This window comes from Tetrao urogallus (genome assembly GCF_951394365.1).
Source record: "Tetrao urogallus genome assembly, chromosome: 3".
NCBI lineage: Eukaryota > Metazoa > Chordata > Aves > Galliformes > Phasianidae > Tetrao > Tetrao urogallus.
The window spans coordinates 58,520,352-58,544,018 of NC_136815.1; the positions used below are offsets into that span (position 1 = coordinate 58,520,352).

General features: G+C 44.8%; 1 protein-coding gene across 1 annotated transcript; it reads left to right on the plus strand.

The window, feature by feature from the left end:
• Nucleotides 1-1,140: 1,140 nt before the first annotated feature.
• Nucleotides 1,141-23,509, plus strand: NR4A3 (nuclear receptor subfamily 4 group A member 3; the record flags this gene model as incomplete). Its single annotated transcript, XM_079533562.1, has 7 exons — nt 1,141-1,276; nt 3,229-4,115; nt 5,984-6,113; nt 7,065-7,237; nt 12,356-12,555; nt 13,774-13,952; nt 23,247-23,509. Exons 2-7 carry the CDS (start codon nt 3,231-3,233, stop codon nt 23,507-23,509), a joined length of 1,830 nt encoding a protein of 609 aa, XP_079389688.1. The 5' UTR covers nt 1,141-1,276; nt 3,229-3,230.
• Between the last annotated feature and the right edge of the window lie 158 nt (nt 23,510-23,667).

Sequence of the window (23,667 nt, forward strand, 5' to 3'; positions counted from 1 at the left end):
GATGGATGGATGGATGGATGGATGGATGGCAGCGGTGTTACTTCGCTTCCTGGCGCGGAGCTGCGCCCTACGGGGACCGCGTACGGAGCATCGCCGCGGCCGTGCGGTGCCCCCCGGGCCGGGGCCGCGGGAGCGGGGAGAGCCGCGAGGGCTCGCGGTCGCGTGCGGCGTTCGGGACGGCGGTGTCGGTGAGGCGCAGCCCCGCACCGGTGGGCTTCGAGGCGCTGAGTTGCGCTGCGAGGAAATTTCCCAGGGAAAGAGCGGAGAAACGCAGCGTTCTGCATAGGGGCTCGGTGCTGGATTTACTCATTCCTTTCTCGAGGAAAAAAAAAAAAAAGAAAAAAGGCAAGCAAGCAAGCAAGCAAGCAAAAACTTTGGGAGCGAGCCGCCAACTTTTTTCCAAGCCGCTCCGCTCGGTGACATTCTTCGCCCGCTTTCTTCCTGCTCCGTGGAGACCGCCGTGCGCCGGGGCCGGGAACGCTCCGGCCGTGGGCTGCGGCACAGCGGAGCCTCCGCCGAGGGTGGCCCCGAACCCCCGGGGATACGGGGAGCTGGAAACGGAGCTCGGAACTTTTAATTGAACGGAGCTTCCCCTGCGCGGTCCCTCCCGGGTAAACGAAGGTTTCGAAACTCGGCTGAAGAAGTCGCAGTCACAATGGAGTGTTTCACGCTTTGCTCCTCGTGTTACAGGGCGGGGAGGGCCGTCACTCGGGGGCCCGATGTAAAGTGCACGGAGGAAGAAAAGGGCTTTGACACGGCCGCTCATTGCCTCCTGATTTACAGCCCCGTGCCGCTGCGCTCCCGGCTCCGGCGGCCGCAGCCCGGGGGGAGCCGCGTGCCGGGCAGCGCGGCCGCGTCTCCGGGTAACCGGGGAACGGAGGGGTCCTCTGGGACCGGGATCGGGGAGGGGGGGAGGTGCGCTGCCGGCCGGGGAATCTTGCAGCTCCCCCCGACCCCTCCCGACGGAGAAACTCCGGGGATGCCCGGAAAGGAGGGAGGGAGGGAAGGATGGAGGGGCTGCCGCGGGCTCCTCCCGGCAGGTGAGCGCGGAGGGGCCCGGCCCTCCCCGCCGCCCCTCACCCGGGAGAGACCCGTTGGCCGCTGACCGAACCTTCTTCCCCCGCCGCAGCGCCCCCCGGGTCGGAAGCGCGCCCCCCGCCGCGGCCATCCCCCGCTGCCGCCTCCGCGGAGAGCTCCCAGCCGGCGCCGACCCCGCCGCCGCCCGCCGCCGCCCGCCCCGCCAGCCCCACCATTCAGCGCGCAAGGTACCCGCCAGGTGAGCCGGGGGGGAGAGGGGACGGAGGTGCGAGGCCGCCCCGAGCCACGGGGGGCGGGTGGGGAACGGGTGGGACCTGCGGAGCTTCGCGGGGTGGCGGGATGGGAAAGCGGCGGTCGTGGCGGCGAGAGCTCCAGCCCCGATCTCCCGCTCGGCTGCTCGGTGGCACGGCACGTACCGCGCGTTGCGGCGTGGGGGCTTTTAGTGATAGCGTCGGGGAAGGAGGGACAGCCGCGAGGTCGTTTGTGTTGGTGCCCCGAGAGGAAGGGTTGGGTTGGGGTCAGCGAGGCGGAGGCGCTGGCGGCAGCGGGGTAGGAGGAGCCGCGTGGCCGCAGCGGACCTTTGTGTAGGGTCTGTTTTGCTGTCCCCAGGTCAGACTTATTTTAGACTTGGGCTTTCTTAGTCTGCTCTGAGCAGAACGCAGGCCGTAACTCTGGCGTGCCCAGAAACACCCAGCACCCACACCAGTGCCTTCCATCAGCCTCTGTGCCTGCCGGGAGCTGCTAAAAGCCCTTTTACCCCCACCGGGTTCACGCCGGGTTCGGCGCGGCCCCAGTGCGGTGCGGAGGTGCGGGCAAGGCATTGCTCGCCCTTTGTATTTACTCTTCGAGCCGAACCGGTGATAGAAGCGGGACTTGGCACGGGCGCAGATATCCATAGGAAGAAAAGGAGTGGTGGGAGATAGGCAGGGCTGGGAGGCGAGGCTTGGGAGAGCGTTGTCCTGCTGCCTGTTTTCTAAGCAGTAATTTTAGAAAACGGCACTGTTTTATGCTTTTAGTGTTTTGTTTTTGTTTTTTTTTTTTTCTGTCACTTATTAATGTTTACTCAAAAAGAAGAAAGATGGGAGTGCTGTGTGATGGTACAGTGAGATCTGGTGTTCAGTTTCCATTTACCTGCACAGCAGAGCTACGAGTTGGTTTGGCACCTTTTGGTTGGGTTCTTGCATGGCACGCTCAAGTGGGTGTCTAAACATCATTAGCAAAGGGCGTTCTTAAAATCCTAATGCAAACCCCATTATTTTCAGTGCGACTTTGTGTTTTAACAGGAGTTATTTATCAGCTGCTTACAAAACACAAATTGCCACAATTAAGAGGAAATGAACTTAATTTTGATGGACATTTTCCCACGTTCCTCTTCCCCTTCACTGGGGAAACGGCACAGATGGGTGCACTGTACCCCCCGGCTGCACACCCTGGGCATGCCGTGTGCTTTGGGCTTGGTTTGCAGACGTGGGGCAGCAGCCTGCGGTCAGGTGAACCTCATGTGGGCTGTGGCCACAATTTCCTGCCAGCAACAAAGGAGACAGTGCATCAGTGGGAAATGGAAAAGGATGAAGTCTTTGCAGCCGTGCACTGCCTTGCTGAAAGCATCCCAGCTCCCAGTGAGCCATGTTAACTTTTACGGCTGATGGATAAAACCAATTCTGTTATCTTATAAAAACAGAAATACCCCATCCTTTTTTCTCTTCCATTTTTGCAAATTCAGGGATACGTTTGAGCTCTGACACCCGCTGCCAATGGTGTTCCTTTCGTAATAAATATCGGTTTTAATATTATGCATTTGGTAATCTAGTTTACCCTTCATGAAGATTTTATGGCACGTTCTGACGCATACGGGGATAGATTTAGCACCATAAACCGTTCCCGTTCTGCTTATCTAATTCTCATTGACACCTATGGATATGGAGCAGCGGATCTGGGGCAGCCCGAGATGGATCCTTCTCCCACTGACACCGCTATAGATTGGAGTTGCTCCCCAATACCCGACCCCAAATGCACGTTTCTTGCTGAAGGGCAGCGGCTCGGGGCTGATTTATACTTCTCACCTCCAGGTGAGAGCGGGAGGCTCCGACAGAGCTCTGGGAAATGCGGGCAGCTCGTTGTCGGGAAGGAGGTAGTGAATGGGGCTGTGGGCCGCGGGGCTGGCTGTAACGTCCTCCTTTGCCCCTGCAGATATGCCCTGTGTGCAAGCGCAGTATAGCCCTTCGCCGCCTGGTTCGAGTTATGCAGCTCAGACCTACGCGTATGGCTCGGAGTATAGCTCGGAGATCATGAACCCGGACTATGGCAAGCTGAGCATGGAGCTGAGCGGCACCGAGATCACCGCCACTGCCACCACCTCCCTCCCCAGCTTCAGCACCTTCATGGAGGGTTACTCCGGCAGCTACGAGCTCAAGCCTTCCTGCCTCTACCAAATGCAATCTGCCTCCTCCGGCCAGAGGCCCCTCATCAAGATGGAAGATGCCCGGCTCTCCACCTACCAGCCCTCGCTGCCCCCCTCGGTGGACGAGAGCATGCCCAGCACCTCTATGTACTTCAAGCAGTCGCCTCCCTCCACGCCCACCACGCCCGGCTTCCCCCCGCACCAGAGCCTGTGGGACGAGCCCCCGCTGCCTCCCACACAGACCTGCCTGCCCCCCGGCCACCTGATGGAGGCCGCCCCCATGAAGACTGCGCCTCCGCGCTTCCCCCTCTTCCACTTCAAGCACTCTCCTCCCCACACGCCGCCGGCGGGCCCCCACATGTGCTACGACCCGGCCTCCCTGAGCTTGCCGCTGGGCTCTGACAGATCGCCAGCCGGCCAGGCGCCCATGGAGAGCCACTCCTACGGGCTGCCCTTGGCCAAGCGGCCGGCCACCTTAGCCTTCTCACCGCTCGGCCTCAACGCGGCCGCCTCTGGCCTCATGGGCGAGGCCAGCGGTGGTGGTGGTGGCGGGCTGCCCTCTCCGCCCAGCAGGAGTTCCTCGTCTGGGGAGGGCACGTGCGCCGTCTGCGGGGACAACGCTGCCTGCCAGCACTACGGCGTGCGGACCTGCGAGGGCTGCAAGGGCTTCTTCAAGGTGAGACACCCTGCTCCCCTCCCTGCCTGCCGCCCCTGGGCTCCAAGCTCCGCACCCACCATTGGTAGTTGTAGAAGTGGCTCAGAAGGCCAGAGCAGCACCGGCACGAGGAGGAAACCTCAGGCAATGTTGTGTTTGGTCACTGCCTCAGTGCTGCTCTTGGTTCAGGTGTCCCAGCACTGTAGCTCTGAAGCACTGCTGACAGCAGTAATCCACTTTGAGGCAGACGAAATCATGTGCTGACATTTTTAAGACTGAAATTCCTTCTGCTTTTAGATTCTGGCACTTCATAATTTCAGCAAATTTAGTTCAGGTTTTGTTTTGTTTTGTTTTTAGAAATGGCACCAGCGAAGCACTCGGGGTAGACTTTTTGGGGAGTGGTTTTGAGCAGTAGACTTTAAAAAGTTGATGAATTCAAGGCCAGGTTGGATGGGGCTCTGGGCAGCCTGAGCTGGTGTGGAGATGCCCTGCCCATAGCAGGGGTGGGGCTGGGGGGCCTTTGAGGTCCCTTCCAACCCAAACCATTCTGTAATTCTATGAGTCTATGAAATTTGGGGCCGATTCAGTCTATTTCTTTCAGCACAGATAGGAGTTGTGCCCCTGTTCTGCCAAAGATATCCTAACTACGATGGGAACAAAAATAGTCCCAAAGTAGTTGGAGGGGAGGGCTCACCTCGTTATGCTGTTGTTGTTGTGCATATAACTGCTACTATTACTTGGTAATAATCCTTTGGCAACGAGTTAAAATACACATGCTCCCCTGCAACTCGTTTGTTATTTAAAAATAATTATAAAATGGAGCACAGATAACCTGGAAATGGCAGCTCCTGAGGGCCTGACCCTGCCCCCGTGGAAATCTATAGCATGTCCCTCGTTGGGGGCAGGATCCACAGTTTGTCCTGCACTCTTCTTTTCTCAGTTCTAAAGTGTAATGAGCAGCATTTGCTGTGTCCCTTGTATTTAGTCCATTGCAGCTGCTCCTCGAGAAAGAACAGTGTTAAAATAGCATTTCCCCGATAATTTAATTGCAGTGAAAGATTTAATACCAAACTGAACTGATGAATTTGATCCTCTTCTGATGCCTTTCCTATTAATATCTTTCGGTGCTAAGCTGTCTTTGACTTTAAGTACGAAAACAATATATAAATATCCTAACATATTATAATAATATATATATATTTTTTGTGACGACTTCTATTACATTTTTTCAAGGCTCACCAGGTTTTTACAAATTTTTAAGGCACGGTATAGTTTATATATAGTTATATGTAAGCCGTTTTAAGCATTAATTACATATATGGCTACAGTATGACTCGGTCCATTTCTTCCCAAAAGTCAGGTCGGCTTTCCCAGAATATTTAACTGAACATATTTGGAGGAGTTCTGCTATTTTTACTTTTCTCCCTGCTGATCTTAATGGCAACCAAACCAGTTGTTGTGGCATTCGCCTAACAATAGCGATAGCAGGAGAAATACATCGCAGATCGTTTTGGTTTTATTTTAATAAGGTCAGCAATAATCAAGGGAATGAACCAAGTAGAAAATTGTTCCCAAAGGGATATTAAAAGCGGAGATAATCTAATCCCCAAAGGTAGATGCGATGACCTGGTAATTTCAGATATGATTTTATCATTCAAAGTTGCCTGTCTCCGGAGACTTGCTTCAGAACAATCCTCGATGATTTTCATTGTCAGTAGCTAACACTAATAAAATTGTTTTTCCTGCAGGCTAGTGTGTTAGGAAATTAATTTTATCTAATTATATGAATTGCACTGTCGCTTTTCACGTTGTAATTAAAATACATGTTGTCAGGTTCCAAGTTGTTCACGAAACTCTCGGTTCGCTGTTTTTCTGTTGCCTTTTCTCAGAGGACGGTTCAGAAAAATGCAAAATATGTTTGTCTGGCAAACAAGAACTGTCCGGTGGACAAGAGACGCCGTAACAGATGTCAGTACTGCCGCTTTCAGAAGTGTCTCAGCGTCGGCATGGTGAAAGAAGGTGAGGGCTACTGCTATTATTATCCCAAATGCTGGAGCATTACGTTGAACGAGCACGTGTGTGTGTGTGCGTGTGTGTGCGTGTTTGTGGACACAGACGTCTTTACTACGGACTTGGCAATTAGCTTCCTAGCTGTCCCTCCAATTCGTGCATCTGTACAATAACACATCATTGATTTTTTTTTTTCCTGTTGCCCAGTTGAGTGGGTTTAACATGTTTAGACTTTCTGGGAGCCCAGAGTTCAAGGATTGCAAGGTCACAAGGGGATAATTTGACTCTGGCCAGAATGTGTCCTTTATGAACTCTGAATGCCATTCATTAATGCAGTTGGCTTCCGCACGTTATCTTGTAGCATCAATGTTTCGTTGTCTTGGGTGCCTTTTTGCACAGGATCTTGTCTCGTGGCCATGAGCTGATTGTAAATTTGCAATTAATTTAAATGGAAACTGGATCAACTCATTAGTCCCTGTTCTGCAAATATTTAAGTATGTGAGTAATACTGTGTGAGCAGTCCTATTGCAAATACTGACATGGGAAATACAGCCTATATAGTGTGACCATATTTTTTGACTGCTTTGAGAAAGCTAAAGTTACTGTGAAAGAACAGCCCTGCCATATAGCAGGTGACGTTTGTGTTTCAAACTCTGTTTTCTATTCAGCAGTAGGGCTGTATGTGTGCATATAGGGGTACACAGGTGTGCTGCAAACAAAGCATGAGCACTAGAAACACAGCTGGGCTCCAAGGAAGCAGTTATTCTGCTGCTTACGGTCATAGTTGTAAGCAGTTTTGGTACCATTTGTGTTTCTTTGCCATCAAAGGCATCAACAGCATGCTGAAATTGGAGAATGCTCTTATTTTTGCTGGGCTGGCCATCGCAGGGGAAGCAGGTGCTCATGCTGCTCTGTCGTTTTACCGTGTCCTTACCACCGACACGCTTCTTTTCTATGCAGTTGTCCGCACAGACAGCCTGAAAGGGAGAAGAGGTCGGCTGCCTTCCAAACCAAAGAGCCCCCTGCAGCAGGAACCTTCGCAGCCCTCCCCGCCTTCTCCTCCCATCAGCATGATGAACGCCCTCGTACGAGCTTTAACCGACTCCACGCCCAGGGAGCTCGACTATTCACGAGTATGTCTCGCTTTTCTTTGTTTGTTTTCTGCATGGAAATGACTCATGAGCTGCATTCCTAGCTGGTTGGCTGAAATGAAAAGAAATGTGAAATTGGGGTGAGAGTAGAAGTTGGCCAGCCGGCCGTGCCTTTTGGGTGGGTGGGTAATGGTGGGGAAGGAGGTGTGCCGGCACTCGGTTGGCAGCTGTTCACTGTGAGGGTCTTATATTCAAGGTTATCTACCGTGTATATTTCAGAGAGTGAAAGCAAATTATGTGGATAAGTAGACTGGTTGTCTTGCAAAAGGCTGTGATTACAATGCAACTGATTGATCTCCCAAAGTCAGGACTATCCGTGTGTCTGGTATCTTAATTTTCAAGTTATTCATGCTAAAATCTAACGGAACTTTGATAGCGTGCAGCTATGAGTGTTGTGTGAAATAACACGCAATGGATAGCTCCGTTTACGTTGAAATCATAGGAAATTTGCCATTATTTCAAAGATTACAGAGCCCAGCTTTGGATGTCCCAGCAGGAATATTTCTTAAGTAAAATTCACATTCAGGAAACAAACCTCTAAATCAAAATTCTGAAAGATTGTATCAGCAAAGCTTCACCAGATATTATTTATTTTCTTACCCTAGTTCTTTAATGTGTAGTGGGCACCATTTAAATATTGATAAGGTATATTTTGAAAGCGTATAAAACTGCTCTGTAGTTATTAAAATATAGTGTAGAAGCAGCTTGTAAAATGCATTCTTAGGAAGGCTGAATGTATGAAAAGAAAAAAAATATGGCTACAAAAAAACAAGATTCAAATTCCTTCCACTTAATGAAATATGATTAAATCTCAGACTGAAAAATACAGCTGTACTCAGACAATATTCACATTGTCCATTTATCACTTGTTGCTAAGTAATATTTAATGCTAAAATGTGTTCTGTTGTAATTATATAAAAATGTATTCTTCTAGCTTAGAATATGCTTATATATGTAATTACTTTTTAATATATTTTAATATATACTTTTAAAATATATTACATATATAATTTGGCAATTATAGGTGTGCTGTAACTTCTTGTCTTCAAGCTAGTCAGTATGTATACAGTCCAGCAGTTTTACAAATTGTTTTTATGAACGAGTTGTTTAGTGCCTGACAGCCTTTGGGGAAGAATGCATTGCCCATGTTTACATGTATTTTAACTTACCCAGGGGGTCTCGGGGTCGTTCTGCAAACACCGAGGTCCACGTCCAGCTGTGCTTTCAGACAGGACTCTGCTGGGTTCCATAGCATTAAATGAGCATGACAGCTCAGTCCGCGAGAGCATTATCCAATCTCACGTATTTACCTATAGAAGCAACATTATTTTGCATTATAAATAATAATAATTAAATGAAAACTCTGACTTTTTTAATGTGACTTTCTTCTTTATCCTGTGACAGCTATTGCTGTTCAAGTGGAAAGGTCTCACTGCTGAACAATCCTGGTGGTCGTTACAGAACGCATAGGATTGACAGCAGATTAATTTAGTTTCGGTAGCTAAAAGATTATGTATGGTTGTTAGGACACGCTAATACCTACGTTTTTCCTAACATTAAAATATATACTAATCTGTTATCCTCGGCAGTACTGAAAATACAAAAAATAAGCTAAATGAAAGCAATAGATTCACATGCTTTCCGTGAACCTTATATTTCTTTAAAAAGTTAAGGGAAATCAGGAAAGACTGCTGAGTAGACACTGACATTAACTAACAGAAACATGCTGGAATCCCACTGTAACACTCAAAACTAATGTGAAGGACGCTGTACCTGTAAGGACGGGCTTGCGGCACGCTCTGCTCAGCCGTGACCCTGCCGTGCACCACAAATGGGTGGATCTGAAAGCCTGGCTTGGAGTCAGTCCTAACACTTCCATAGTCACGACCTTAATGTTTAGCATGGTCTTCATGTTTGCAAGATGTTTGCAACGTCTTGACCTGTTGCAAAAATACAGATAAGAGTTTCGGAGAGGAACGTGCGCTTCTTCCCTCCAAACAAATGCAACCATCTACACCAAAAAAAAACAAAATTAAATTGCATAATCCATATGTTTTAAAGCAAAACACAGTGGAACCAGTTCTGTTGAGAACATGGCTACTTCTCATTTCAGCACTGGTTTTAACTTACCAGCCCACAGCAATGGTATATTTAGGTACTTGGTTTCAAAAAGCAATTGCTAGGAACAGAATTCGGTTTATGAACTTTTTAAAGGCCAAGGGCCGTGGTCAGGTCTCACACCTGTTTCACTGGTACAATTCCATGGGTTTAGACTTCTCAGTAAGTGAGATGAGAAGCAGACCCTGCACCTTGCCATCCTTCTTCAGGCAAAGCAGCCACCGACTTAAATGGAGATGTTTATTTTTTGGTGGGGCATTCAGCCAATGATCCCACCCCAATCCCTAACTAAAATATGTAGCAAATGTTAGTGCTTCTGACACAGGAAGGGTACGTGGATGCATGGAGAAACAAGCCTAGCTTCTAGCTATCATATGGTAAATATGCAACACCATCATTGTTAGACTTTTGTAGCTCCAGCAGTCCATGGAGGTCCGATGAAAGTAGGCAAGGGGTCGGGCTGGATCATGCTATCAAGCTTTCAGCCTTTTAGATATACCTTATAAATCAATGTTGCTTGCTGTGCACGCATCTCTCCCTTGAGCCAGTCGGTGTCGTTTAATTCCTAGCAGGGCAGCAAGCAGTGTGTAGGGCAGAGCTATCCCTTTTTGGGATATCCCTGTGGCAGGGGGGTTGGAAGTGGATAATCTTTAAGGTCCCTTCCAACCCAACCCATTCTATGATTCTCCTCAGTGAAATAATCATGAGGGAAAAGAAGAAAAGTTTTTTGTGCATAAAACTGAAGCATACATTTTTTTTATGCCTTCTTATACACTCATGAAGACCGCTGGAAGTAAATAATATTTTATTTCAGCTATTCTCTGTAAGTGCTAACTCTGTGTAGCAAGCAGTGACATATTATAGCAGTTCAAAACTACATAATTCCTTATAGTTTTTACCTTTCTTCTAAAAATGCTCTCAAGGGCTGAACTATAATAACACATGCAGGTTAATTTTTATTTATTTATTTGTTTATTTATTTGGTGCATTCAATTTAATTAAGTGGCCCACGTGAGGTATACAGTACTGCAGCATTCAGTTATGTGACATAATGCAGCATTCAGCTTTGTTGGACAATATTAAAACTTTGTCTTACTTTTGCTGAAGGAATGCTTTATAATTATTGAGAAGAAGTTAATACCTGACATCATTACACCAACTTGCAGTGTGTTATATTTTGGGTGAATTTAGGGTAGTATCTTTCTTCTTTTCCCCCCTTTTCATTGATCAGAGGATCAAGAATGTGTCTTACCTTAACACTACCTGTAGGCAAGGCAGGAATTTCCATCAGCCCACATTTGCTGTTTTCTCATATAAAAGGAGTCACCTCAGCTCCTGCACAACAGGGCAGATCTTCTAGAGTTTGAGGAGCTGAAGACCACACAGTGGACAAGACCACCACCTCACATTCACTATCTTGGCTTCATTACTAGGGGCTGCAAGATCTCTACATACCATCTTTTTCCAGCCACAAACTGTTCCCCAGTGCATTGTGCTGCAGTTCAGTGCCAGGAGTAGTGTTTTGCACTGCTTGAGCTTCCTCACCAGGTTCTTTCATTGAAAGAAGAGATGAGCCTCTTGCAGTGTACAAATTTTCTACTGCTGTTTCCCATCTTCTGGATATTTCATCCTCCCTCTTGCAACTCTGTCCTCCTTCAGAGTGGCTGTGGCAGAATTTGTCTCCATGTGAGCACTGACAGCCCAGATGTAGCCAGAGATTTCTAGGACTTCTCATGTCTTTGCTGTGGTTCAACAATCAATTTGGCTGTGAAACTCTGTCCTACTAACAGCAAACAGCTCCAACTAGGGCAGGCAGGGAACAGGACGCCTACCCAAGAGGATCTGCTTGCTGTTCCCCCCTTTCTGCCCTGCACAGAGAGTTAATTGGGTGATACATGCAGCCAAAGGGGTATGCCTGTAGTAAGATCCTTCCACGCTCCCACCATGCTCAGTGGAGAGGAGATGTGGGTCCTTCTTCCCCTCTGACTTGGGCTGCTAGGAGTACCTTCAGGCTGATGGGCTCAGGTATAACTGTGTGTGGAAAGTGCTTCCAACGGGTGTGCACTAATGAAGATCACCCCATCCTTTCCCTGGCTGAGTCTCAGAGGTAGGGCTCATAAGGAGTCCCTCCCAGAAATACCCCACGCGATGCCTGATGGGCAGGTTGCTGTTACTTTCCAAGCACAGAATCAGACTAAGCCACCAAAGCTCCTATTACTTTTTCTCTTGAAAAGAACAGTGCCCCGGGAGCGACAGGGATCCAGTGCTGAGGAAGTGAGAGAGAGCAGGGAGGGAGCTGCCGGAGGGTCGCAGGGAAGTGCTGCAAGCTGGGGCTGTCAGGCGGTTGTTTGGAAAAGTTATGGCCGAATCAGTGGGATAATAGGTTCTCCTGAGCCTGAAATGCTTCTCTGTGTAGGATAAGAGGTGATACGGGGCAGCTGGTTTACTTTCAACCAGTTCTGTATTCAAATGAAGCCATGCTGCACGTGTCAGATAAAAGATGATTTATCTTGCGTGTCTCTATCACTGTCTGATAAAATGCAATTTGAGAAGCTGGGGAAGAAATCTGCATTTTGGACGTACTGAGACAAATTCATCAATGGGAAAAATGTTTAATTGCAGTAAGCTAAATGGCATTCCTCCTTTATTGTGGTTGAAATTATCCTCCCCACCAGATTGCTGTTTCTGTTTGCTAATAGCATGGAGCTACTTGCAAAATGTGATAAATATTGCATATTACTTACAAATTTCAAACAATTTCTCTAATTGTGGAAATGTCTTTGCAATATACATCTGAATAGCAAAATGCCTCCAGGTAGCTGAGCAGGTAGATAGATGGAGACCTGCTCAGTGTGCCTTGGATGCTTGTGTCAGCGTTGCTGCAGAAGGAAGCATTGTTAGGCAGGTAGCACCATATGCTCCTCAGGATGCCCTGAAATGCATGTCGTGTTGTAATGCTGCTTTCTGTGGTTTTTCTTTCAGTACTGTTCCACCGACCAGGCTGCTGCAGGCACAGATGCAGAACATGTACAACAGTTCTATAATCTTCTGACTGCCTCCATTGACATATCCAGAGGCTGGGCAGAAAAAATTCCAGGATTTACTGACCTCCCAAAAGAAGATCAGACATTACTCATAGAATCAGCTTTTTTGGAGCTGTTTGTACTAAGACTCTCCATCAGGTAACTATTTCTTTCATTTCCTCTTCAGCTGATGTGAAAAATCACCCACCTGCATATTCTTAGGATCAAATATAGCGATACACTGGAATGCTGTCAATTGCAAAAAAACAAACAAACAAACAAAATGATGACAGAAAACATCAACAATGTCTGCATCCACAAGAGATGATGTATAATTTGTTTTATGCTGCACAAAAGATAAGGCAGTGATTTTAAAAAGGAGCATATTTCTCACTAATGCGCTTCTTTTTATTTGATACACCACATCCTCTTCTTCCGTAGAAATCAAAATTGATCCTTGGGTACAGTTTGAACAACTTTGCTTCATACTCATCACCATAAACTATATAAAAGCGTTTTTAGTATAGAAGCTTCTCCTTTTTTTTTTTCCTTTCTTTTTTTCACACACGCGCATCTCTGTAGTCTGTTGTTGAAAGGGATAAAGGAGCTTTAAAATCTTGCTCAAATTATTTTTTTCCTTAATACCAAGTCACTCAGCAGAACAAGGTGCTGTCTGTCAGCCTGGCACCAGTTAAGATATTTCACCAAAGACACTTTCAGGGACTGGAGAAATTCCACACCGGTGATTTGAATTATGCCTTGCTTCTGTAGGTCGAAAATGACCTTTGCATGTAGCTCTTAACAGGGATACTGGCAACGGGGGGTGGGAGGAGAGAGATCCTGGCAATAACATCACTCTTGCGATAGGTTCTCACATAAAAGAGTCTGTTATGTTGTGCATTATTGCATGTGTTTTCCATTGTTTTCTTCTGTATTAATTTTGACAATATGAAAAATGCAGATCAAACCAAGTAAGTGCTGAGAGTTGCAGAACCCCATCTCTCCTCAGCTTTTATTAGTTTTGCATTTCAAAATGCACACACGTAGTATTACTGCGATTCAAACATACAGTATTTAATGTAAAATGTCTTCTCTGTTTATGCCTTTGGGCAGGACCAAAATCTTAACTAATTAGACAGTCTACGCCACATGCTACAGCTAACCTCAGGCTTATATCTCTACAAAGTAAGCAATCATAGAAGCTTGTTTGTTGTACTTTTGCCCCAAGGGAGAAGCATATTGTCAAACGTGAATGCCCACATATGTCTCAGGATAATGTGCCTTGGATTTTAAATGACAGACACTTCAATCCTGGTTATGCATTTTGCTGTAAAGTTGAAGATGCGTCTCTAATTTTTTCAATTATTTTTATTTGAGGTCTGATACTGCTGAGGATAAGTTTGTATTCTGCAATGGACTTGTGCTTCATAGACTTCAGTGCCTTCGTGGATTTGGGGAGTGGCTCGACTCTATTAAAGACTTTTCCTTAAACTTAAAGAGCCTTAACCTTGATATCCCAGCCTTAGCAAGTTTATCAGCTCTAACTATGATAACAGGTAAGTGCTCCTTTGTTATATAATGCTTCAGACTCGTGCTTTACTTAGTGTAGATTCAAGCAATTTCAGTTAACTTAGCAATATTCTGGATAAAGTAATTGCAATTTTTAAGTGTCGTAATGACCTCCATGAACTTGTAGACTGTAACATTAGACCATCAGATACATCTATTAAACTGTAATCTGACTGTCTGTTTCTTCTTGTTTTCATTGTTTTCTTGGAATTGTCTCTAAAAATCAAATTGCTTCCAGGCAAACTGAGTAGCTCCTACAAAAATCTTTTGAAATCCTTGCTGGATTCCTAGAAAGCAACAAATCACCAGAGGAAAGTCTTCTGCATGGAAATACTAACATGAGGGTGGCTTGAGGGCTAGAAGCTAGATGGCTAGTATAGCACGGTGCCTGAAAGAGTGCTGCTTTTGGGTGGTATTCTATGTAGGTATTCTGTGTTCTGTGTGTGGTATGGTAGGTATTATATATTCTATGATTTGTTGAGAGAGAAAAATTGGAGAAAAGCTATAGAAGAGATCTCTTCTGCAGCTTTACAAAAGCTTTTGGGTGTGCCAAGGTACGTGACCTTATCTCCCCTTCTGCCTGGTGGGGTGAATAGCCAGAAATTAAAGAACCTGCCAAATCTGGGTAGGAAGTACAAAACAGAGGAGCATGATGTTATGAAGTATCACTTTCTCATCCCTGACCAACAAAGCCACTTGAAGCACGCACTGCATACTGTGGGCTTTTGATAATTTAGGGGGTACAGCTGGAGAGGCAGGAGGGGTAAGGAGTGCTAGGGGTGAGAGTGTCTGATGAGCCACAGGAGCTCATCAGAGCAGCTGGAAGCCTGACTCTCGTTTCAGAAAAGGTGCTAGTGGAAAGGTGCTGGAGGTGTGATGACAGCATGGGCCAGCACCTCAGCGTGCCTCAAACTGAGTCTGCCTGGGGATGCTAGGAGCTCTGATGGGGTGGATATTGATTTCCTCTTGCATTTTAGGCAACTACCAGTTTGCAGGTGGTAGCCTCAACTAAATCAGCTGCAGTCTTTCTTTGGATGAGTGGATGCATGGGAACTGACATAAAATGCTCAGTGGCAAATGCAAAACTCTGTACATTGACCAATTCCCACTGACATTTGTAGGGCTAAATTTTTGGCTTCAGAATTTAGCTGGTACGCTTCCCTCTTGTTTGAGAGAGGGGTTTGCTTATATTTGTTGTAGCCCAAATGCTTTGCTTATTGCTAGAAATATCCTAAGGTTTTAATTAACTTACATTAGATTTTTTTCTGCTGTTTGGAAAGGATATGTTAAGGTCCAGATTCTGCTTTCTTTGATAAAATTCTGAAGTCCAGAATAATTTGGGATTGCTTTGTTCCACATGAAAAAAAAAAATCAAAATGAATGATATGTTAAACTCATAAAGAATGTTCCCAACTTATTTTTTACTTCCTTATTCAGAGATCACACAAAAGCTTAAGTACTTACATATATGTATTATAAATACATGTGTGTGTATGTACATATCATATATAAATAGTATATGTGTGCGGATTTACGGATCTGGAAATCAAAGACAGTTACTATCCCTCTCCACATATATGTACACACAGACACATATGCTCACATATGTACAGTGCTTGTCACTGATTTAGATAATATCTGATATATTTGATATGTCTTTTTAGGTAGACACAGATTATGGAGCTTGTTCTTGATTACCTTACTGGAGACTGAGAGGATATAAGTAGATAAAGAGGAGTTCCTGCAAACAATCAGTCTGACTATAGATAAGGCTGTTCTATAGGATGAGAAGTTTTTTCTCCTTACAAAGCCACAACCTGCTTTTTATTGAGTCGGACACTATTTGGTTGTCTTTAAAGAGTGGCTGGCTCAGATCACCATACAGTATTTAATAGAAATATCTTTTCATTGATAAAGCCCCACAATCCTTCCTTTCATTGCTAACAGCCCTTTCAGGAGTTTGCTGTCTTATACGGTTCTCAAAGTTTCTAAACAAATCAAATGCCTTTAGAAGGAGAGCATTTCTGTCCCTAACAGCTTTAAGGTTTTCTGTATTTGAAACTTTTTTACTTGATTTCCTGTGCACCCTACTGTAGGGATCCTGCTGTAGCGGGGGGTTGGACTAGATGATCCAGATGTCCCTTCCAACCCCTATGATTCTGTGATTCTGTGATTTTCTACTCTGTATGTGGTAGTGCTTAAAATTCATGTAGTTTTCTGTTTATTCTTTTATGTCACAATGCCAGAATATCTCTGCTGATTTGCTCTCAGAAGAGAGTAGCACTCCATGCAATCTAAATTAGATCGAGGCTCCTGTGTCTAGTGATTTATATTCACAGGTTTAAGATCTCTAAGGGCATTTAGGGACTCAGTCAGAAATTTGGCCACCTGAAAATGGATGGTACTGTATAAAGATGAATATTAAGAAATGGAAAATGAAAGTGGAAATCAGGTAGCTATGGCTAATCACTAAATGCTGAGCTGGTGGTTCTTTTGAGAATTTCGCAGCAGTTATATATTTGTAATGTTCTTAATCAGGAAAGCCTTGAGATTTGCCCATGAGAAATGGCATCCTTGTCTTCTCTTGACATTTTGAGTTTGACAAGTCAGATGCTGCTTTTCAGATAGTCCTACCAAAAAGGAAGAGCAAGGAAGATAAATTTTGGAAATCAGGTATCTGTTGAACATTTTAAGTGACTTTTTTGAGTCTTGGCTTAGATTCAGGTGGATGTTTTAGTGCCATTGTTTATCCTACAGAGAAGACACTTCTTTCCTGTACTGAACTGCTGGAGGCAGAAGGTAGTAAACCGTGGTTCAAATCCTACCTGTGAGTTAGAGCAAGAGAGAATGACCTTTTTATAGGAAGATAGGATATCCAACTACTGAGTGTCACTGTCTTTTGTGTTGAGGCCATTTGCAGTTTTGTGAATTTAGTTGTTTGCTTTTAATAGAAGTGCTGCACAACAAAACGTTGGCTTGAACAACATTTTCTTCATTATCACACAAGTTGCTCCAGTTCTTGTTTTACATTTGTCAATTTTTCGTGGCTTGAATGCTCAGCCAAAAAAAAGAGAAAACGATGTGTAACAGTTACATCTGGTTTAAATACTGTACAGCACCTTAGGTAGCAGCAAATCTAAGAATTCTTGGTCCTAGTACAGAATATGCTCCTGACAATGATGACCTGTACAGCTTGATTTCATGAGTGCTCTCCATAGACCAAACAAGGACATGCTCTTAGGAAACAAAACCTCTTGTAGTCATTGAAAGTATCAGTGAAGGAGGAAAGTAAGAGAAGCCACTGCTTGCTTTCATAGTTTGCTGTTCTGTGAGGGTGGCAGGAACAACAAACATCTCTCTCCCAGTGAAGGAAAAGGGAATAAATGTAACTCATTGTGTTGGGGAGTAAAAAACATCTGTTGTTCCCAATGTCCCAAGGTGCTGAGGGCTGATCTCTCATTTGGGGATATCAAATCGCTCCTCAGTGACAATCATGGTAGTTCCAAAGCCCTGTAACCATCTCAACTGCAGCTGCAGGTCACAGTATATGATGCATGGTTATCGGCATATACGAACATTTATGCTGTTCAGTAATCTTGATTAGAGCAGCAGGGGACCTATTGAATATCACAGTATTCACTAATTCTCTGCTTAGTTTGAGTAAAGCTGGTGGTATGCATAGCATAAGATAAACAGGAAAAGATTTTGTAAATTTGCATCCATTCGCAGATCCATATATTTGTGCTTTTCCTGTTTATTTGATGTTTCCTGGGAATTTCCAGTGAGTCCCATAGAAATTAAAGAACATGTCAGAGTCCTGCTGAATTTTCAGATAGGAGATTAGCTCGAAAGAGCCCTGGAATGAAACCAATGACATTTGGTTTATTGTGAGTGGCTTGTAAATAGTTAAAATTCCCTAATGTCACAGCATATCTTTTTTTCTTTAAGGTACTCCTTTAGGATCTTCCTCTCTCTGTCTCTCTTCTCCTTTTTTACTTCCTTCAGTTGGTTAAGAAGGGTTGGACACAACTTCCTCCAGAGCACATCAGCAGTGCTCTGAGCATCAGCCAGAAAAAAAGTAATTAGAAGACACACACCCCACATCCCCCTGAAAGCAAAAAATGCATTCTGTCCTGTTCTTTTGGGTCACTTGTTCTGTTGGGATGTAGGATAGAATGAGCTACAGAAGAGTCCCAACATGGAAGGAAAGGCTCTGTCCTTAGTTTCATGATGATGACATCCGTTAGTTTAGTAGGTTGTACAGATCACAAGTGTTTCCGTACAACCACTTCGTGCTGGACTTTCTCTAAGTCTTACACTGTGTTGATGGTGAAGATCAGCAGAACAGACCAGATATGAGCTTGGACTATTGTTTAACATACCCCCTTAGCTTCCTGAATGGTCACTAATAATGCTCTTCTGCCAGTGTCAAAATAGAAGGATTGAGATTACAGTGAAGATCATCTGAAGGGCTCACTCTTAGTCTCATATTTGTGCTCTCTCTAAAACTGCCTGTGTTTTCTTTCTCTCTCTTGTTGTTTCTCTTTTCCTTTCTGTCTCTTCCTTTCTCTATCCACATCCAAATATTATTGTTTTGCCCACTTGACACTCTCAGTGGGATGCTCTGAGCACAGAGCATTCTCACCCTAATTTAGCCAAGCTCTTTTGGCATATGTTTTAATTTAAGTATTTTACAGACCAGTTCAGAGTCACTGTATATACTAGGCTTAGTCATGCTCTTCCTGCTTTGTTAGACTGGCACTAGAACACTGAAGAATATTGTGAGGTTTCAATTAATGGTGAGTTTATATTTGTCTTCCTGCTGCTGAGCTCTCCCTTGCAGTTTACAAACAGAGTTTTTACCAAGAAATAGTATTAGCTCTGGGCTGGCCAAAAAGGGTCTGGCTGCTGCAGTTCCCTTCTGTATATGGATCTCTCTGACTTTCCACGGGGGGAGAGGCTCACCTCCTCTTCAGCAGCAGATACCCTCAGTCCCATTGCCAGGATTCTCCGGAGTGGCTGCTTCGTGTGCTGAGTCTATATAAGAGCAGGTGGCAGACTGGAGGAGTGTAGGAGAGCCGCTGATAAAAAAAAACCCTCCAGATTGCATTGTCTGCCTTCCCCTCTCCACTTTGACGAGGGAAATACTGTCAGCATCTGATGTGAAGCACTCACTCCTCCTTCTCCTCTCCCACTCCTTTGATGAGGCAAGAACTCTTTCCTCCTGGAAGCTCCTGGTGGCCTGTGTTAAGTTGTGGTTTTCCTAAAGAAGGGAGCAAACTGTGGTGTCCTCTCTGGTCATACAGCTCACCTAACTTTAGGTTCTTTGCCCAGAAGAATACAGATCACCTCTTAAAGGTGGTTCACCCACCTCAATTCAAAACCGTCTTCCAATACATTTGTCTTTGCACTGATGGTAGAAGGAGCTTGGAAGTCTGTGTCCGCAGCCTGGGACCTTTGTGAAGTGCCTGAAAGTTAGGCAGGGTGCATGTGGCCAGGTTGCAACGGGAAAGGATGCTCCTGGGTCAGTGAAGTTGCTGCTTTGCCGTGCAGCCAAGCATGTGTAAGGCAACCAGAAAGCTGTAGGCAACAGAGCCTGGTGTTTCTTTGAGTTAGAGAAGGGGAAGAGGATTGTGAAGGGGGAAGAGAAAATCAGATAATTGTATTGAAACCGAGACAATCAAGAGGCCTATTTTAAGTCTGTACCATTAATCTGCTGCATTTCTGACAGGACTGTTTCTGACACTTCAGAATTAATTAAAGCTAAAACTGACCTGCCCTGACACAGCGCGCAGAGCCTAAGGGTCTCTCAGCTACTCAGGATCTTCAAAACACTTGTACTTTTTGAGGGTGTTTTTCATAAAGGTGGAACCAAATCTGCCTAGCCCTGATGTCATCTGCCCTAAGACACAGACCAGGGAAAGGACTGGCACAGCTGGTGACAGCTTTTCCTACTCTTTGACTCTCTTCTTAAGAAGTTTTTGCTGATCAGCATAATTATAGGACAGAATCACATCAAGATTCCCAGAAATTGTGTGTGGGAAAAGGAGAAAGGTGTAAGAAACTTCCCGTGTTCACTTTGCCAGAATGAGCTGCTAAAGTTTGCAGAGCTTTAAAGGCAAGACTTCCAATGAATCGTTTTGACAGGCTTATGGAGAGCATCCTTGCCATAAATCACCGTTTTTCTTGCAAAAATCAATGGTATCCTAAACCACAAGGCTGAGAAATCCTATATTCACTTTATCCATGCCTTTTTAATTGTCCTTATAAGAAAGTCTGAATACAATAATATTTACACACCTTCTCGATCGGTTAGAGAAAATCTATTGGTTTTGACTAGCTGTCTTTCTTGGGATAAATCTTGACCTTCTCAGTCATGTGTGGATAAGAACATTCTGTGGAATACCACAAATGATTAGGAGACCACTGATTGCAGAGACAGGGTACCTACTTGCCTCATTTTGCTACCTGCAGGTTAATTAAGAAAGACTGCAGGTCTTTCTTTCCCCTAAAGTCACTGGCTGTGTGGAAAAGGCAAGAAAACTTGTTTCCTGTTATTTGAACCCTAAGTATTAAACTTAAATCTTTGATGTGACTTAGACCCAAGGCTCCTCAAGTCTACCTGAGAGAGGTAATGACCAGCTTGCAATGGCAATGCTAGGGCAAAGTGCCCATTTTTAGCAGAGATGCTTCCAAGCAGATGGCTTTGACTTTATGGGCCCTGAAGGGATGCCTTAAGGATTGGAGTCTGCAAACCCCTTCTATCACTGAAGCAGTTCCAGTTGTCAGAAACGACATCTGTAGAGACAGAGCAAACATCAAACACTCACGTGGGCAATTTGTGCAGGGGAAGACAATCTTGTTTGTTGGAGACTGCTTTCATGTTGTAGGACCAAAGAGCAGATCGAGGTTGTAGCATGCCTTACTCCTGCATTTCCTTGATTTTGTTATTTAAAGTAAGTCTGCTAATATTACAGTCTATGCACATACTGTATTTTGCATTGGCATGCTTCATGGCTAGACGTCAAAGACATGATTTGTTCGTGAAACCTTTTGAACTTGTCCGTGTAAGACAAAGACTGTCTAGTTCTTACTTGAAATGTTAACAACATTGCTGTATGCTCAAAAGCCAGAGATCATTTTCCATACTCTATGGCAACATACACATCTACTAAGGCACTGGTTTGAAAATGTGCTTTGCTATTCTGAAGTCAGAGTTGTAGTATTTCAGCTCTGCAGATCTATAAAGATATCTTCACTTACATAGCCAGGAAACAACATCAGAACCGATTAAAAGATGGAAACTTTTCAAAGACCACAGGATTGACTTCATGTCCTGCAGATTCTCAGTGGGCTAGAGGTATAAAAAAAACATCAAACCAACAACAACCTACAGCTTTTTAAATTTGTATAAAATATTTATCCCCCAAGATTTTTAATGGCAGAATCTGGCTAAGTATTTACTCCTAGTGACCTGTGTAGTTAAGGTTTACATAATTACACTACTCAACATTTACTGGAAAGGCTTTAAATATTCATTGACTCCTCATGTTTTAATGTAAACAGAGCACTTAGGATACCCAAGTTTTTTAATTCCTTCAAGGTGAAAAAGATGTCTGAAGCAGATGCTGCTGCTTGGATGAGCATTGCTCTGAAGCAGCAGAGCACGTTGATGGTACTTCATTGCTTCACCTTCTGGCCAGAGATGTATGCGCGTGCCTCCTGGTTCTGATCCCAAACTAGTATTTTTCAGGAGATAGCTCTGCGTAATTCAGTAATGTTGAAACAGTGTAAAAGGGGTGAAAATCACTGGAAAATCAGACCTTTCCATTTCTGACTGCCTTCATTGAATTCCATCTGTTTTATTGGTTTGTCAAGAGCATTGGGCCAAAAACGTCAGCGAGGGGAGGCATAAGTAGTTTATACACACATGTCAGGGCAAGGCACTGCTGTGCCTGCTTCTGGAAGTAAAGAAGACTGTGCTCTTTCCAGCGTTCATCAGGGGGTGGACAGAGAAAGTATCTACTGCCACCTCCTCCTGGAGTAAAGAGAAAGGAGCAGGACTTGGGGCAATTGGCACAACACAGCCCGTGGCTGCCGGGCTGGGGGAGAGAAATGGGGCAGGCAGACAGCTTCAGATGCATCAGAAGAAATGCCACGATCCCTCACTGCTCATCCTATACCATCACTGCTTTTTCCATCTGTTGACTAAAATTAATTTAATCTGTGTTATCTTAGACTACTCTATTCAGTCTAATGCTGTTTTGCATGTAAGTGGAGAGCACTTTGTTGTGAAGCCGCTTTTCACTTATCTGTGAATTTCCAAGTCAAAGGAAAAATCAAAAGGCCACAAAATTATTGGAGATCCTTCTTCTGAAATGTTAAATTAATTCATCCACTAAAATTTGATAGCAAACAACATGAAATTATCTCTCTCGTACTAATAAAGAGCCAGCTTTGAATGAATGACAAATCTGATTCATTACACCTAAGCTTAAAGAACTGGAGATGTATTTAGCAGCATTGCAGCATTTTAAAAAGCTATTCAAATGGGGACAAGCCGTGGCTTCCCTTGCTTTTAGGAATGTTGAGATTTTTTTTGTGATGGATAACATAGCAGCCTTTTCACTTTAGGCACTGCTTACTCAAAGCAAAATAGTTAACTTCCAGGCTGTTTTTATTTTGAGCCTTTTAAAAAAGAATAAGTTAAAAAGCAGTAGCTGATCAAAATAACAAAGGATGGCGAGTTGCTTTTAGTTTCTTATAAGAGTGTTTGCAAATTCCTGGTGGAATTCTGGGCCTGGCGCTGATGAAGCTGGCTAAGGATATCGATCGCCACTTGAATTCACTGAATAAATAATGGTTGCCATAGTTATTGAGCATTCACAACTGGTGGGGAAGCACAGAAATCTCCAAAACACCTCCTGTGATAGTTTTGCTGGAAAATCACCCAGTTAATTCTGTCTCCTATCGCAGAAATTATATGAGATACACAGGATACTCGGACGCATTATACTAGAATTTCAGTCATGATTGAGCATCTCTGTTACCCATTTTAGTAGCTAAAAAGAAACAGGGGCTTATCATCTCTTATTTTGTGTGACAAAAAGGTTAACTGACATCGTATAACCTGAACTGTTGAAAGAAATCATACACTTTTTGAAGCATCTTTTGCTTCGATTACCAGAGCACATAGTTATGCTGAAGCAAATGAGTCCTCTCCACTTGAAGTAGGGATGCTGACATGTTTGTGTTTCTTTTCTTGTGCCCTCACTTTGCAGAACGACATGGCTTAAAAGAACCAAAGAAAGTGGAAGAGCTATGCAACAAGATCACAAGCAGTTTGAAAGATCACTTAACTTTCAGTTGCCAAAACAAAGGACAGCCGCTCGAGTCCGCAGAGCCTAAGGTACTGGGTGTTCTTGCTGACTTGCGTTCTCTCTGCACACTGGGACTGCAGCGCATCTTTTACCTGAAACTGGAAGACTTGGTGCCAGCCCCTTCCATTATCGACAGGCTGTTTCTGGACACCTTGCCCTTCTGAGTCCAGCCACCCTCCTGAAAGGCAGATGCCCACCAGAGCAGGCAAACGGATCGTGACTTACCGCTAACATTTCTGCCCTCACTTAACAGAAAAGCAGCTCCAGCTCTAAAATGAGGTCTTTTCTGGCGCTTTGTCCTTACAACATGAGGCCTAAAACT